Source organism: Lepidochelys olivacea (genome assembly GCF_965140295.1).
Source record: "Lepidochelys olivacea isolate rLepOli2 genome assembly, chromosome: 12".
In the NCBI taxonomy this organism is placed as follows: domain Eukaryota; kingdom Metazoa; phylum Chordata; order Testudines; family Cheloniidae; genus Lepidochelys; species Lepidochelys olivacea.
In genome coordinates this window covers 9,344,037-9,361,058 of record NC_140422.1, presented here as the reverse complement: position 1 = coordinate 9,361,058, position 17,022 = coordinate 9,344,037, and the positions used below count along the sequence as shown (strand labels likewise).

Sequence of the window (17,022 nt, the reverse complement as noted above, 5' to 3'; positions counted from 1 at the left end):
TACTTGAGTGTGAGATGATCCCTCTGAGATGCTGGGGAAGGACGTGATGCTGGAGAAAAGAGGCCTGCTGGCTTCTACTTCTGGCTGTAATCCAGCCTTGCTATGTGGCTGTGGGTAACTCATCCAACTTCTGAGCCTCAGCTGAGCATGAAAACCTGGGACCAGAAACTAAGGTCCTGGTTCTGAAACCGGATCTGTACGCGGGAGCCTCTTTGCAGTCAGTTGGGGTTCCAGGCAGGCCAGTTGGGGTGGATACCATTGCAGTATTTGGCTATACCTCCTTTGTGCAGGAGTTGGGAGGCTTGCTTAGTTAATGTTTGTAAAGCTCTTTGAAACCCTTGGACTGTCAGTTGCACCAAATTCCATTCATGTGTGACTGAGTGTAACTTAGCCTTGTAAGTACAAAAGTGTTAGTTAAACCTCCAGGATGGGATTTGCACAGGGATTTTGGACGTCCGTTTCTTGTTGAAATCCATGAGGGCTGGGTGTCCAAGTGTTCTAGCTAGGTTTGAAAATTTCAGCCCTGATAGTCAATAGGTGCAAGGTGATGGGTTCAAATTTCCCTCCATCATCCTGTAGTCTAAATATATCCCTTTCAAAAGATGCCATATCTCTAACTCTGCCATCCTCTCCAAAATTCACAGCATGGTAACTAAAATAAGAGAATATTGTGGAGTTCCTTAAGAGTTTTGAAGCCATCCTTTTCCTGCAGCAGAGCGTATTTCACAGACCTTTATATAAGCAGGATTCTTGGCAGCACAGCTGAGTAATCATTGTGTTACTTGTGCCTTCATCACGATCTTGGTGTGCATTCTAGATGTTCGTACGTTGACTTGCTTGCTGTCTCTGTTTACCAAGCATTTTATCTTTAATTACAGTCTCTCTTGGAATTCCGGTCTTGTCACGGTTCCTCCCCCACTCTGAACTCTAGGGTACAGATGTGGGGACCTGCATGAAAAACCTCCTAAGCTTATCTTTACCAGCTTAGGTCAAAACTTCCCCAAGGTAACAAATATTACCCCCGTTATCCTTGGAATGGCCGCTACCACCACCAAACTAATACTGGTTACTGGGGAAGAGCTGTTTGGACGCGTCCTTCCCCCCAAAATACTTCACAAAACCTTGCACCCCACTTCCTGGACAAGGTTTGGTAAAAAGCCTCACCAATTTGCATAGGTGACCACAGACCCAGACCCTTGGATCTTAAGAACAATGAACAATCCTCCCAACACTTGCACCCCCCCTTTCCTGGGAAATGTTGGATAAAAAGCCTCACCAATTTGCATAGGTGACCACAAACCCAAACCCTTGGATCTGAGAACAATGAAAAAGCATTCAGTGTTTTACAAGAAGACTTTTAATAAAAAATAGAAGTAAATAGAAATAAAGAAATCCCCCCTGTAAAATCAGGATGGTATATATCTTACAGGGTAATGAGATTCAAAAACATAGAGAACCCCTCTAGGCAAAACCTTAAGTTACAAAAAAGATACACAGACAGAAATAGTTATTCTATTCAGCACAATTCTTTTCTCAGCCATTTAAAGAAATCATAATCTAACACATACCTAGCTAGATTACTTACTAAAAGTTCTAAGACTCCATTCCTGTTCTGTCCCCGGCCAAGACGACTACAGACAGACACACAAACCCTTTGTTTCTCTCCCTCCTCCCAGCTTTTGAAAGTATCTTGTCTCCTCATTGGTCATTTTGGTCAGGTGCCAGCGAGGTTACCTTTAGCTTCTTAACCCTTTACAGGTGAGAGGAGCTTCCCCTGGCCAGGAGGGATTTCAAAGGGGTTTACCCTTCCCTTTATATTTATGACAGGTCTATTTTTGTGTGGGTCCAATTAAATTGATATAGTAAGTCTTGCTTGCCAGTAATGACGGTGGCACAGCCTGATGCTGCTGAATAAATACATTCTAGTTGTATCATGGGTAGTGTCTTCCCCAGGTTCACCTGATTCTGATGAGAAGTAAGTTATCAACGTGGTGTGCTGGCCCACCAGCAAAAACTCCACATAGAAGAAACGCTTGCAGGTTTAGGGACTGAGAAGTTCCTTGGTCTGGTGTGTTACTCCCAAGTTTATTAAAGGCTTTGGCTGTTGATTCTTGATCTCTGTTTTTGCGAAAGGAGACCCTCAGTGTTTGTTTGTTTTTTCCATTGGCCCTAATAGGAATCTTGCACATTGACCAAGGAGGAATTAGAGCTTTTTAATGAACAGTCTCTGCTCCGGTGACAAATTGCAAAACAAAAAGGAGGAAAGTTAATACATGCCCATGATCTGGGATCCTAGAAGTTCTGATGCTTGCCAACTTCTAGCAGGGCTATCCAACTTTGCCAGTTGTATATGATAGTGCATCATTTTTTCTAAAATTTTGCCACATGAGTGGCTCCTTAAGATTCGATCCATAATTCAGTATTCCCCCCCCCCATTTTTTTACGTTAACTCCTTCTGCTTCTTTGAGTAGCTTCCCTGTTGTTTGACTCAAGCTAGGACACGTTTTGTGCTTCATCTGTTCTTGGCCATATTACTACTATATGATAAGGTCTGGTCTTCTATGATGGGATTTTTCCCCTAGATTATACTCTCAGTAATGCATTTCTCAGGGTAGTAAATTGGAGGAAAATCTTTTCTTGGTAGGATTTCAGTGAGATGAGAACTGAGCTCCCAAACAGCTCTTTACTTGTCCCAAAACATTGTTAAAAAGCTACATTTCTTACTGCCGATGATTTTCCCCCTCCGACCATCACACTTTGAGAGCAGAAGGTCTCCGCAAACACCTTAAATAGCTTTTACTGCTTCTGCATTCATATAGTGCCTTTGATTCAAAGCACCAGAGAACAATAACAGAAGGATGCAACAAGGAAACAAAAAATTTGCAGTAATCAGCATTTAAAACAAAAAGATAACATCTGCTGATCCTGTGCGAGAGTAAGAAGAAAAGAGGAAAGGAAAAACATTGCATACAGAGGCAGCATACCATGGGTATTGTTTATAGGGGTGTGTCCAATGGCCCTGTGAATGAACCTGTTCCAGTCAAACTGAGGACATTAAATGGGGCTCTCTTGATTTAGTCTTTTATTGTTTGTTGTGGGGCTCTGTGCTATAACCCAGATGCAAGGCAATGTTGTCCACTTAGCTACATTTTATAAACGAGTGGATTTACAAATAACTGCTTCCTGATTGACATGCCCTTGGCAGGCTGCCCACATATGGCCCAGTCCTGCAGACCTGAAGTCAGTGGGAACACTCAGGTGGGTAGGATTTTACCCTTATATTTTTCACTGTTCTCATTGGGCTCATGGGGAACACACAGGAATGGGAGCTGGAGTGGAGGAATTCTCAGACTTGCTCCTTGTGGAGATGTGTCTTCAATTCATTCCATCTGGGTGTAGGGTTTACCCCTCCCGTGGGACCATTTCCAAGGGTTCAATTGGTGTCTAGGTCCATTTACACAGAAACCCAGTGCCAGCTCTGTCCCCAATACACCCTCCCCACAACTGGCAGAACTGATGAAGTTTCAATAGCCAGCTGCTGTTCCAAGGTGCCCTGTGATGCAGTCTGCCAGGACTTCTCTGGGCCCTTCTGAAGGCCTTGTCACCCTGACAACCCCTGCTGAAGGAAAGCCCACTTGGACCAGGTTACCGACGTGACTTCATACTCCAGAGGCCTAGACGGGCCAGGCAGAGACACTGACCAATCGGGAGCCATCAGGCCAGTTAAGAAGACTTGTCTGCTTCTTCTCGGGGGCAGTGTGAGGTGTCACTGGATGGGGAGGAATTCCTCAGTGCTAGGCCAGAACCCCCAGGCCAGGCCAGGGCCTTGCCTTCAGCACTGCAACTAAGCACTTGAATTTGAGGTTTATGCTCTTTAAATAAAGTCCTAGACAGCCACATTTGGATTTATTTTTTTGATTTAACTGTTTAGAGACTGATGCCAAACTTACGCAAGGGCCACTATACTCCAAACAGGTGTCCAAAGCTATTGCACTAAGACAGAGAGCACCTGTATTACAATGCTTGGTCCCACAGGGGGCACCTCCACCTGCCACATGCTCCCTTTAAGAAGGATTGCGGGAGTGAAACTCTAATGCAGCCTGTATGCCTATCCAAATGGTATCTAAACCGTTTTGGGGTTGCAAAAGTGGGTAGCAAACTCTTGTGAACATGCCTATTTCCAGTATTCTCTGTGTGGTCAGGCTGGGGAGATTGCAAGAAGTGCCTTCTTTCAGTGTTTCATCACCGTTTTTTCCTGTCACTTCTAGAAACAGGAATAGCAGGAGAGGTGAAGGGTGAAGAGGTGAAGGGGAAGTTAGTTGAACTTTTGAACCTCTTAACAGCTTGGGTTTGGATTTGGGCTGTGTGTGAGTGAAGAGTTGGGTCCTTTGTTAATGCACACCCATTTGCCAATCACTACACTTGTCTTGGTGACAAGACACACTTGTCTCTGTGTGTGTGCATACCCCCCACCCCAGGTGTGTTATGTTCATTCCAGTGGCTGAACCTCAAAAGAGTAGCTATACTGAGGCTGAATGAACCCCACTGGGTCCAGCTGATGTTGGTTACACAAGTCAAGCCCTGCAGGATCTGTCTGTAGAGACTGGCAGTGGGCCAACCTCTGTTGTTTTCTCTTGAAGGTCTTGAGTTCTGAGGTTTGTTTGACTTTTCTAATGTGGGTCTGCTTGTATCAGAACTGGGGTGCTCATTCTTAAATATTATAAAATATTGAGTCATTTGTACAGTATCCATTTTGAGCCTTATATAGGATAGGTGATACCCTAGGTAGAACATTGATTTAATGTTACTTAATTAAATAGTATTCATTTAAGTAACACATTGTGCAGTTCAGTTTGCCTCCTGGGTTCCTTCTTTCATGCAGCATTTTCTCCTTTGATTTTTTTGAATGAATTTATGACCCAGAAAATAAGACTTCATTTTGTGACTGACTCCGAGCTGCCTGCTGCAGCTTTTATTCCCTCCATAATAAAATCCTTCTTTTGTTTAGCCAAATTCTCCTTTCTAGCCCAAAATAATGGGCTCAGGCTTGGAGAGGAGATGATAATGATGATGATTTCCCTTTTCACACGGAGCATGTGAATTTTGCAGCAATATATGGGAAAACCTGTGCTAACAGTTATTTGTCTCAGTTACCTATCAAATCCCAGTCTTCACAAGAGTTCCTCGTTATTAATTGTATTGTGCTGCGTTGGCCAACTCCTTGGCACAAGCACCTTGTCTCCTCCTCTTTGATCAGAGCAAAACACAAAGTTGATGCTTACCAAATAGAAACAGGAATTCCCAAAGGGATTCTGATCCTGCCCCCACTGAAATGCTAAAGGGTTTTGTGGCAAAAAGTCTATTGACTCTTTAGTGGGGAGTAGGACTGGCTCTGGGTGGCTGGAGAATCAGCACAAGGGTGTGTATGGTACTTTGAAGTGAGAGCTGTCATCTTTCCATTTCCTTCTTTGAGCAGATACTTCACTATTGAAGTGGTAGGCTGGATGGCTTAGGACAAAATAGAGTGTGTGTATGAAGCCTGGCACCTCTCTCCCTGATAGCAGTGACTGAAGGTTATCATTGCTTGATGCCCGCTAATTGTTCTTAATAGAATGAGTTGGTGGTTTCCATTCATTTATTGAGGATAAATATCTATACTTCAAAATCAGTCCTACTCTTGGATGCATTTTTGTTGGCAATCTCAGCGGAGAGAACAATGATTAGCATGGAAAGAACTTTCTCCCTTAGGCCTGGTCTACCGTCGTCTAGAGGAATTTTGCAAACATTTCACACTGTTAGCTCCAATGGAGCTTAACTAGTGTTAGCAAATGTAGGAACCCAGGCATAGACTGGAAACCGGCTGCTATGGTATTTTAAGCACCTGCTCTGAGCAAGGTTGGATGAATGTTTTTAAAATACCAGAAGTGTAGAGATGTTTTCACTACTGCTACCTAAGATGTAACTTATTCTGCACATAAATGAAAGTTCCAAGACTGTCAGTCCAATAACTTCCTTCTCCAGTAATCACTTAAATTCTGGGGTCTGTGGCCCCTCCCTCATCAGGGAAGGGGAGGGCCTTTTCTAGGGGATGCCTCCCACCATCCCAGGATTTAAATAGGCCAGTAACTTCTTTTTTCACAGTAAATACCCTCTAAAATACAAAATAAAAATGCCATCAGAAATGAGCTTTGACAAGCTAGAAATCTTGATCACACTGTTTAGGTTTGGAACTGGATATAATCTTGGTATTAATCGTTTAGTAAAAAAGAAATGTAACAAATCACAAATAGTAAAAATGTGTCTCTTTTTTTAATTCTAGATTTTCAGACGTGCTGACAAAAACGGTAAGTCTGTATATTCATATACATTTATTTTGCTTTTCTTTTGACTGAGCCTAGAATGTTCTTGTGGATAATTGTATCTAACTCCTCCCCACCCTGAAGCCTCATACAATCCAGGAGACTTTAAGAAAGCAATACAGGTTAATGCTTTGAGAAGGTCACATAATTCTATGGCTGCAATATTCTTAGAATCAATGTGACACTAACCTGAAACTCCTAACAAGTAAATGTGTTCCTTAAGCAGTTCAGATCTACTCTATGCCTCAAAGCAGTGGTCTGTAAATTACACATGTCTTGAAGGAACATAAACCAACTTCCTGAGAAACAGTAACTGACTGATCCTGTTGTAATTGTTCATCTTTGTGACTTAGTTCTGTCCCATTTGCAAAGCTGCTTGTTTAGTGGTGTAAAATGGATGGCTCTCTCATCAGCAGGGGAAGAATTCAGAGCCACCCAAATCTCTCTTGTCAGGTCCTCTCCTCAGGGCTCAATTCACTGCCAAACTCACAAAATAAGGCAAAACGAAAGCTAAGTCCTCAGAGCACCCCAGCTGCTAGGGCTAAGAGGCCCATCTATCTGTAGCTGTACCTGGGGCAGGATGCACCTCTTCCTCCTAAAGCCCCACTGAGTCATGTTACAGACAGGTCTTAACCCTTCCTTGGCCATTCCACTGTCACAGGTTCACGAAAGATTAAGAGGCTTTGTATGTGTTGAGGTTTTGGTGGTTTTGTGGAGTCATGTGGATTTTCTTGCATTGAAATGGATTTTGCACTTATCCCAACGGGAAGACACAAAACTGTAGCGAAGTCCAATATATTGCCACGACGCAATGAATTACAGAGATTATTCTTTCTTGGATGATCTGTTTTGGATTCCTAAAGAGATAACTGTTCTGCTTTCTCAGTGAGAATCTCAGGTGAGATAGGAGATATTTTACTTTATCTGAACACAGCAATTCATTTTCACTGTTGAAATCTCAAGATCCAGTGTCCAATCTTCTCCCAACAACACCATGAGATAATCGGTTCCGCACCAACAAGTGGTGTGTTTGTGGAGGCAGTTATTGGCATAATGGGTGGGGTTTCTTATTAAATAGGAGGCTGGAGAAAACCAGTCGTACCCTATCCAGGGATGGGATTAATAGGGAGATTCATGGGTCCCAAAAGAGAGCTATAGTGGCAACCACAACTGTGAGCATGAAGAGGTTATACACACTATTGACCTACTGGAGTCTGTGCAGTAAAGGTAACACCAGCATTTCAACCTGTCCCTTATAGGGTAGGACCCTATAGGCTGAGTTACCTTGTTTTTCTGTCCCTTGGCACAGAGAGAGATGCCACAGGCTTGGGAGGAGGCTTTCCATGCTCGGCCAGTTAGATCCACTCCTGCTGGAGAAGGAAGGCATCCTTTAATGTAGAAGGAACTCTAAAACCCCGCTATGTATCTGCCAAATACCAGGGGTTGTTGCCTTGAGAAAACAAGTTAACCATTTTTCTGGGATCAGAGGGGAGGGTGGGTTTGGGTTTGGATTCAAGAGCCCCTTGCTGAAAAAAGAGAATAAAGAAGGGATTAAAAAATGAAATAAAATGCCTGTATTAAAGAGTGAGATCAATAGTAACTTAAGGCCAAACTAGGTAAAGAGCAGTACTATTATCTATGCAGGATCCTGCCTGGGGAGAAACTGGGATAAAGACCTGATAATATCCAGCACTGAAGGGGCCAGATTAGTCTCTGTCACTGTTGGTTTCAGCAGAGTCACCCCAGAGGTGATTGAACCCTATGTTCTGTCTTTTGTTCTTGCTGGCTTGCTCTAATATTACAGGCAAGCCACCTCCATTTTGATTATGTCCGATCTGTAGCCAAAACACAAGAAACTTCTTGTTTGCATTCACTTTTCTCAAAGAAGAGGGCTTTTTTCATGAAATCTTGTATACAGGGTGCTGTGAACTAGAATGCTGTCGGTTCAATGGTATTTATTTATATTTTTCTATTTCCCTTTAAATTTTCAATATCTTTCTGTTGCTTAAAGATAATAGGCCAAATTCTGAGCTCAGTTATGCCTGTGCCAAACTTGTGTAGTTTATCACGTTACTCCAGATTTAGACTGGTGAAATTACTTCTGTCCACAGCAAATGTTTCATGTCCTCCTCTTCTTAGGATCACTAAAATCACTGGCTAATTTTCCAAGAGGAAAAAAATGATTACTGTCCTTTATGGAAAGTAATTTAATTATAGAGCAATAGTCACTGCAATAATGTGCAGTAGCCTGTTTAAAAAATTCATTTAATCTTGATTTAACATATCTACCTTGATGATGTCAATTTAAATGATTATTTTTCAGATCTAATCACTTACTTATTTTGCCAAGTGATGTCTTCGGCACTTTTGTTTTAGTCTCCACCAACAAAACAATCCCAGATTTAGATGTACTAAGTTCAATGATTCTGGAAATTAACAAACCATTTTCTTGGCTGATGTGCCTAGATTAATGTCTGTGCTGCTGAATGTGAGTGTAGCATCTGTGTGGTGGCGTTCTTTAAACTTTGGTGTTCTGCTGCATTTGCAGCATTTCAGAAGGAACACGCTAACCGTCTGGAGGGCAGAAATAGAGGTGCTTCCCTCTAACCCAGCAAATGAGGGAAAACTCTGGACATTTCCTGATTCTAGGTGCTAGGGCTTCAGATCGTGAAGATAAACTTTTGATGCAGTTATCATCTCAATATAAAGGGTATAAATAAGGAATAATGCCAAAGAAATCAGTGGAGTTCTGCTGGTTAATGAGGGGGGAGCATGAGGTTGTACAGCTCATATTCTGTGCTGCTCGTTACATGCGGTAAACCTGGAGAAATTGTGTTCTGTAGACTTCAGATTCCTATGATTTATTGTGCTGATAAACTGTCTGCAGGGAAGGAAGGATTTCATTATGTCAGCTTCAAAAGCTGGTGATAGTGCCCATTCAGTAATATGTCTGATTTATGCACCCTCAAAGACGTTTGGCCTGTAAAACATTAGGTGTTATTGAAGTAAATTTAGAAAGAATGTGCTATGCTGATGGGATTTAGTTACTGTACATCAGTTATAGTTGATGTTCTTAAAGGACAAATATTAGCGTCTGGGGGTAAAACCTCTTTCCTCATTTCACGTGTCTGATGGACTTAGTTTTTATTATTGAAACCTGCCTGATGCTTGTCTTTTCTCAATCTTATGATGCTCAGTTACTGATGACAGGCAAGAGCTTATCGTCCAGTATTTTAATGTTAGTAGCAGACCAAAGGCCACACAAAGTATCTCCATTAGCAAGAATAATTCACTTATTTCTCTAATCACTAAAGCACTGCTCTCCACCTCTGATCAAAATCTTTGCCCAAATCCTCTGCAGGCCTCTCACATGATATTTTATCCCTTAATACAATTAGAACTAGTGACCTGTAAATATCAAACTGTATCAAGTTGGTACATTACGATTTTGTAGCAAGGGGGAAAGGGCAAGCTGATAGAATGTGGCAGGACCGCTAAAAGCATTTTGATGTTGTGTCCATCTGACTGAAGAGGAGGAAAAAATGTAAGAAATAGAATGAAGGGTATAGGTAAACTGCACTGAATGGTTTGTTAATGGCATCTCTTTGCATAGAGAGCTGGGTTTACAAGTGGAACTCTATGCATCCGATGAAGCGAGCTGTAGCTCACGAAAGCTCATGCTCAAATAAATTGGTTCGTCTCTACGGTGCCACAAGTACTCCTTTTCTTTTTATGGGTTTAAAGTGTCCATTCCTGATCATTTGCCTTCTGGGATACCAAGGAAGAACCACTGTACATTGTATGCGGAGGGACAGCTACAGCTGATCAGTGAACTGATCAATATTGCTAATCACTGTGGATCTTTCAGGGAGAGCGCTATAGACCCTTCACACTTGATATCTCTTCCTTTCATGTATGCTGTGGATTTTTCAGGCATTAACGAGGCCAGCTTCTATTAACATCATTGCATTCTAAACATTTCTTGGCATAATGTTTCAATTAGAATCAAATCAATGGGGCCAGGTTTATGACATTTCTCCAAGATAGACTGGGACTGCAACATACATTGAATCAAGCATTCGACGGACCATACATAGAGATCTCATGAAATTTGAAATGTCATTTTCAATACGCAGTGGCGTATTGTTATAGTCGTTCAGGAGCGGTGCTTTCAGAAGTACCATCGTCAGCCCTACTTTGTGGCTAATGCAGCTAGTCTGACAAGTTACCCTGTGTGCATGGGAAAAGTGAGCACAGACATGATGAAAGGATTTTGTGTTTGTTTTCCTTGGCTCCTAAAACCCCCTGTTTGTTTCCAGCCATCTCACTAAGACTTCTGCCTATCAAGAACACAGTTCTCTCTAGTTGTCACTTCTTCTACGCAGGAAAGAAAAGCTTTATTTTGAGACAAATCACCAACTTTTCCTCTTCTAACCGCTCCCGAGCACCATTTCAGACCCCTTCTGTCAGCACGCGAGGAAGTGCTTCCTGTAAAACCTCCTCTGATGCTCAAAGAAACAGAGCCCTCCTTCCTTTTTATGCCTCCTTTGCCTTTGTCATCCCACATGTTGACTAGTGGAGACTGCGTACACACTGAGACAGCTTTGCTAATCAGCATTTCACACAACATAACAAAACCTGTTAATAATGCCCTGATTTTGAGTGCACTGCTTGCCAGCTGTAACATCTGCTTAGAAAATATGGATTATGTCACTTAAGGGAGAAGTGGTGCTGGCATCTTAGATCTCTCATTATGGACTTGTGAGGTTTAATCCTGCAAAGTGCTGAGCATCCTGAGTTCCTACAGAAGTCAATATGAATTAAGGGCACTCACCCTCCCTCAGGAGTTGATCAGCCCATTTTAGGATCAGGCCCTAAATTCTTATGTCTTCCAAATAATCCATCAACATCACAATTGAAATTTAAGATGGAGGGAAACTTCTGATGTTTAGTTTTTCCTTTTCTCATTGCTGTATTCTTACTGTCCAAACTACTTGGGTCAGTATCCTTCTTTCCTAACGAACATGTAAGCTCTAGCCAAGTCGCTGTAATTCATTCTTTTCTTACTGACTGGTCTGTAATATTGAACTCTTATTGATCTATGCCGACCTGTTTCTCTCTAACTCTGAGAGTTAATATGCCAATATCAGTGAATGACCAGTAGCAGCATTCATATGGTTTGTTTTCAACACAGTCCTATTATTTAGGGCCTAATCTTCCAAATTGACATGACATAGTGTTTAGTACCATGAGTAAGTGCACAATAACCTGGCAGTCTCATGGTACATTTACTGTGTGCTTTTATTAATTTCACTGTAACCAGTTTTTCCCCTCATGCTCCTAGTGTTGTCCCCTGCTGATTTCAATTTCCTATGACACTCAAGCAGGCATCCTGCTAGGATGTCCTAATTACCATGGAGCCCCAGTGGAGCTGACCACCAGGGGCTCAGAAAAGTGACAGTGACAGCTGCATATTTTTGCACTAAGTATTTAAATATTAAAAACACCCCCCCACCCCCACCACAGTAGGTGCTGGGGCATGTTAGGCAATGTGCAATATAATCTAAGGAATACTAGTTATTTAAGCCACTAAAGGACAACTCCAGGCTTGGGCCAGAGCTCTGGTGGCTGTAATGTCACAGCATGGTGTATGTTGAAGTTGGAGTCATCTGGAGTGACTTCCGAGAAGCTAAGGTGAGGAAAAAATGTTTGCTTAAAACACATGATATGCAAAATGTACCCATCTTGTGGCTTGGGATGTCCGTAACATTGAAATCAGTTTAAGAAAAAGCTGATTTCTGTTACTGAAGTGTCACTTGGACCAACCCAAGAAAACGTACCTGAATGAAAACTTTCGTTCTATTGTGACAGCAAGTTACTAAGGTGGCATAGAAATAAACCCTTAAATGAAGGCTTGGTTCAGAACGTCTCATCTTACTTTCTTCCGACAAGGCGGTTTGGATGCTACCCTGGGACTCAGCCCTGGGTTCAGTTCTCCACTCTGCCACAGACTCCCTGTGTGACCTTTGGCAAATCATTTAGTCTCTCTGGTGTCAGTTCCCCATCTCTAGAGTGGGGATGATAGCACTGTCCTGCCTCTCAGGGCATAGATAGATTTGTTAAAGATTGTTTAGGCCAGATAAGTGCCTAAGAGACTTCAGTATATAAAACAGTAAAAGGTGCAGTTTAGTCTAGAGCAGAGGTTCCCAAACTTTGTTTGCTGTGCCCCAGTCACATAACAGTCCCACCCACCCCAACTCTTGCCCATCTGGGCAGAAAGTGACTCACTGAGGGGAGTGGGTGACTCCTACCCTGTGCAGCAGCAGGACCTGGCTAGCTCCTTTGTGGGAGAAGCCCATGCTAGTACCTTCTTCACCCCACCCCCTTCCTGACCCAGAGCCTCTTGCTCCTGCAGGCTCCAAAGGGTTTAAAATACAGAGGCTGTGGCTGACTGGCTGGCTCTTCTGACCCCAGCAAGGCAGTAGCAGGGACAGCATGCAGGGAGTACCCAGTGGTCTGGGGAGGGCTGGGGGGAGATTGCATTGTGTTCCCTGTAGTCCTCCGTCCGTCGCCTACAACCACTGGGGACTCCCTGCGTTCTGTCCTCACTCCTTCCCTGGACACCTGGCTTGCTGCAGCCCTGTGACCTACCTTGCATGCCCACCATAACCTCATTGTGGCTCTCCAGGGTGCTCCTTGCTGTTTGAAAACCAGTGGCCTAGATCCTAGATGGAGATAAATGACTCATTCTATATGAAATCAAAAGGATAACTTACATTGTCATAAACTTCAAATTTTCATCAAAGTCAGTGGAATTACTCTGGATTTTACATCGCTATGACTGAAAGCAAAATCTGGCCTTCTTTCTCCATAGGACAAATAGAACCTGCAGTAACTGCATAGAAGTACAGTAACCCTTTTCCTTTGTAACTGCAATGACACAGGACTAATGGCTTAGCATCAGTTTTGTCACAAATTACTTTGAATTCTAAAGGACGCCTTGTGCCAATTTCAGCTCTAACTAGGTAGGATGGCAGAATGTGCATAACAGTGTGGTAGGTCAGTTGTTTTTCAGCGTTTCCCTTATTACTCACTGTCTGTCATTTTTATGGCCCTTGGCTGCTTCCTGGTGACTATAGTTTTGTGGCAACACTTCCAGAGCTTTCTCTTTGTCTGTGGCCAGCAGCTTCAGACTCTTGAGGGAACATCTGTCAGTGACTGGCTTTGGCAGACTTTCTGATTCACTTTCCCTATGACAGCTGGCTAGTTTTGTATGGTATGTTTAATAAGAGTGATTTCCTGCACCACTACTGTTCTCCCTGCACTGTACTTTCTGTATTCCTAGCCTTTAAAGCAGGCACAGTATGAAGTTCAACATCTTCTCTTACCAAGGTTGTATGCTGTTCGCTGTTGCCTGCCATTTTCATGTGTCTTCACGCATGGGAGTTACCTGCCTTTTCCGTTGCCCAGCTGTTCAGGGTTTTTGGGTTTTGGTTTTTTTTAAAGATCTTACTAGTCTTGCTTTACGGGGAAAATTCTCTCTCAAAGCAGCCTCTAGAATTTGATTCTATCTTGTCAGGGAGCATTTTAGGAAAACCTAGGTCATTCCTGATTATTCTGTTATAATGTGCACATCAGAAATTCCCTGGTGTCTCCAGGAAAGAGCTTTTCTGATGATAATGACCTCTGGTCAAATCTGGAATCCTCCATAGAATATGTGTCAACATCTGAAAACTCCTCATGCTCCAGGCTCTTCAGGATTTAGTGATTAAGGGCTGGCAATCCACTCTTGGATCCCTGGAAGTAAAACCTTCCTTCCCAGAAGGTATCTTCCATTTTTTGCATGTGAAGTAAGACTCTTCAGAAGTTCTGCTTCTGTTCATGTGTTTGCTTGAAGCTGCCTTCATGAAGACAGTTTTGCCCAAATATTATGTCTTGTTTTTTTCCTCTCCTGCACTAACTTGACTGTAGAAATTATTCATTCTTAATTTTTGGTTTATTTCTCTCATCCTTTTTTAAGTTCTCATGAGTGAAACTGGTGTTGGAAAACCGACCCAGAGCTGGAGTTGCTGTGGGATCTGGGATAGGTGTTCTTTGTATATACAAAAAGCAAATTGCACACTGCCTGATAGTGCTTTGCTTTCTTATAGTGCAGAGACACTTCTGAGGATCCGTTCCAAAGGGAGGGCTTTGAGAGTGACAGTATTGAAGGTGTAGAATTGTGCTGTCATCACTGAATATTTCCAGGGGTTAGTAACATTGAATTTCAGTGATTGTAATTTGTGAGCCTCTTACATACACGACCAGTACTTTATTTAGCAGTAGTATCCTCTCACTAACTATAACCAATAGCAGATGTTTCAGGGGAAGGTGCTAGACACCCCGGTGTGGGTAGTTATGGGATAACCACAGGAAGGTTTTCATCCTGACCCCCGTTCAGCAGAGGTTGGCTTAAGCCCTGAAGCTGGAGGGTTAATGTCTCTTCCAAACTCTTGTTTGTTTTAGTGTTGATGATTTTAACTCTGATTTTACTATTATAGCTCTGTGAATATGTGGTGGATGAGGTACATTCTTGGAGATTCTGTGGATGAAGCCATGATAGGCATTTTTAAGATCCCTTTCTTCCTCCCTCCCTACTCCACACCCATCCAAAGAGTTCTAACAGAATTATGCCATTTTGCCAAGAGAACTTAAAATGATCAGCTACTAAGAATGGTGAGAACTGAAAGAAGAAAGGAAACAGAAATGGCACCTGATGAATCAGCCACCCAAATTCCCAACATTGAAAAGGCAAATTCTCAGATTGTTAAATTTTGTTTGAATCCCAGGAAGGGACCTAGAAGATTTGAAGTATTGAGACTGTTACACACTAAGATTAATGCCAAGTACTTGAAGATGTGTCGATTTCAAAACTAACATTGCTGCAGTCCCCCAAAGTGTAAATCATCTTATCCCATGATAGAAGCATTTACTCTCTTATGCTGCAGCTTTATTGGTTAGTGAACGGAGACATGTTCTTATGCATGAACTTATTAAAGAAGCTGGGGAAAACAGCTGATGCCTAGTCTCAGGTAAAAAGAGTTTCCTACCAGTCTTAGACGCTGGGAAGAAAGCAATGTAGGTAATTGCTGACTTTCCTAGGTTGTAATACAACTGTTTGCATTGACAGGTATGACTTATGACACCGTTCAGGAACAGAGTGGAAGAAAACTTCAGATTTTACTTTCTGGTTTAGCTGGGTGGCCAAGTGTGCAATGATCAGCAGATTAAAAGATCACGGAAGTAGTAAAACATGCTGTTGATAGTATCAAAGAAAGTGTCTTTGAAAGATCTGCTACTTAAAATCAGGTCACTATGCTCTCCTCCTGACTTAATGACATGAACTGCACAATGTTTGTAAGATTAGGGGTTTTTTTTGCAGCTCAGTTATGCTGTTGGTGTTGTGTATTTACTGTAGCTGAAAAGTCTCAAATGCTTTTAAAGTTGGAATTCAGAGCATTAATACTTAAGCTACTATCTGGCTTGTACAATACTTAAGGGAATCACCTTATATAATATACAGCTACTTTCTACATTCCTGGCTGTTTCTTATTAACAAAACACGTCCTGTTAAATCTGGAACCTTGCTCAGTGCCTTGATGCTTAAGCCAAGTAGCAGCAGAGCATCCACACCGATATTATGTAGCTAATGTGGAATGTGAGAAAACCATGGCGTTTGAACATACAAGTTAAATACCTTCTTCCTCTTCACCCTGCTTCCACAGCTCCTATTGCAGGAACTGTTAACTACTGGAGAATCAGGAGCTCTTGATGTGAGACTCTAAAATACATGAATGTTACTGCCATATTCAGGCACTCAGACCATGGCGATGAGCATGTGCCTACCAAGAGATTTTAATGGAGGAAATCCTTCCTGACAAGAAATTAAAACAGTAGAGAAAAGGCTTTTGTAGATTTAAGTGGTGAGGGGTGGAGTTGGCTAATCCTATCTCTGACATTTGTTACACCAATGCATCCGATGAAGTGAGCTGTAGCGCACGGAAGCTTATGCTCAAATAAATTGGTTAGTCTCTAAGGTGCCACAAGTACTCCTTTTCTTGTTACACCAATTGTAGATCATCCTTTTTCTCTCTCTCAGCTTCTGTTAGGCTGTGTGTAGTATCAGATGCAAGCTGAAAGACTTGTGTGGCAGCACACTGCCAAATGGATGTGTGCCATTGTCAAGCCAATAACCGTACGGGACCTCCACCAGTTCAGAGAATGCCTGCATCAGGGTAAGAAGTTTCTGCCAGCCATTGATGCTGCTAAAGGATGATGGTACCAGTTATACAATCATACGTAGGATAAAAATTGCTGGTGCTTTCTCATCAAGGGTTCCTTATATGAAAACTGGAATAAGCCTGAAAACAACATGTTAACAAACTTCCACCAAACTGGAGCCGAACCCTTAGAAGAAACTCCTCCTCCTTACGTTTCTGATGAACAGTGAGATAAACCCTTTCTCTTATGCACCTGAACATCTTTCTTGGCTTCAGTGGGGTGAGGCAAAAATAAATGAAGGAATAAGATGCACGAAGGGACCAGTGTGACTGCAGCAGAGGTAGTTACTAATTACAGTGGAATCTTCTTTGAAGAACACCAGTCTTATGAACAAAAGTCACAT

The 17,022-nt window shown here is 42.4% G+C and overlaps 1 protein-coding gene across 4 annotated transcripts in view; it reads left to right on the top strand.

Annotated features, from left to right (window-relative positions):
* NECAB2 (N-terminal EF-hand calcium binding protein 2) overlaps positions 1–17,022 on the top strand; it is a 368,846-nt gene that overhangs the window by 73,495 nt on the left and 278,329 nt on the right. For all 4 annotated transcript variants that reach the window (XM_084644586.1, XM_084644587.1, XM_084644588.1 and 1 more), the window contains one exon: positions 6,320–6,344. In XM_084644586.1, the coding sequence (XP_084500712.1) occupies positions 6,320–6,344 (25 nt within the window). The remainder of the gene's footprint in view (positions 1–6,319; positions 6,345–17,022) is intronic.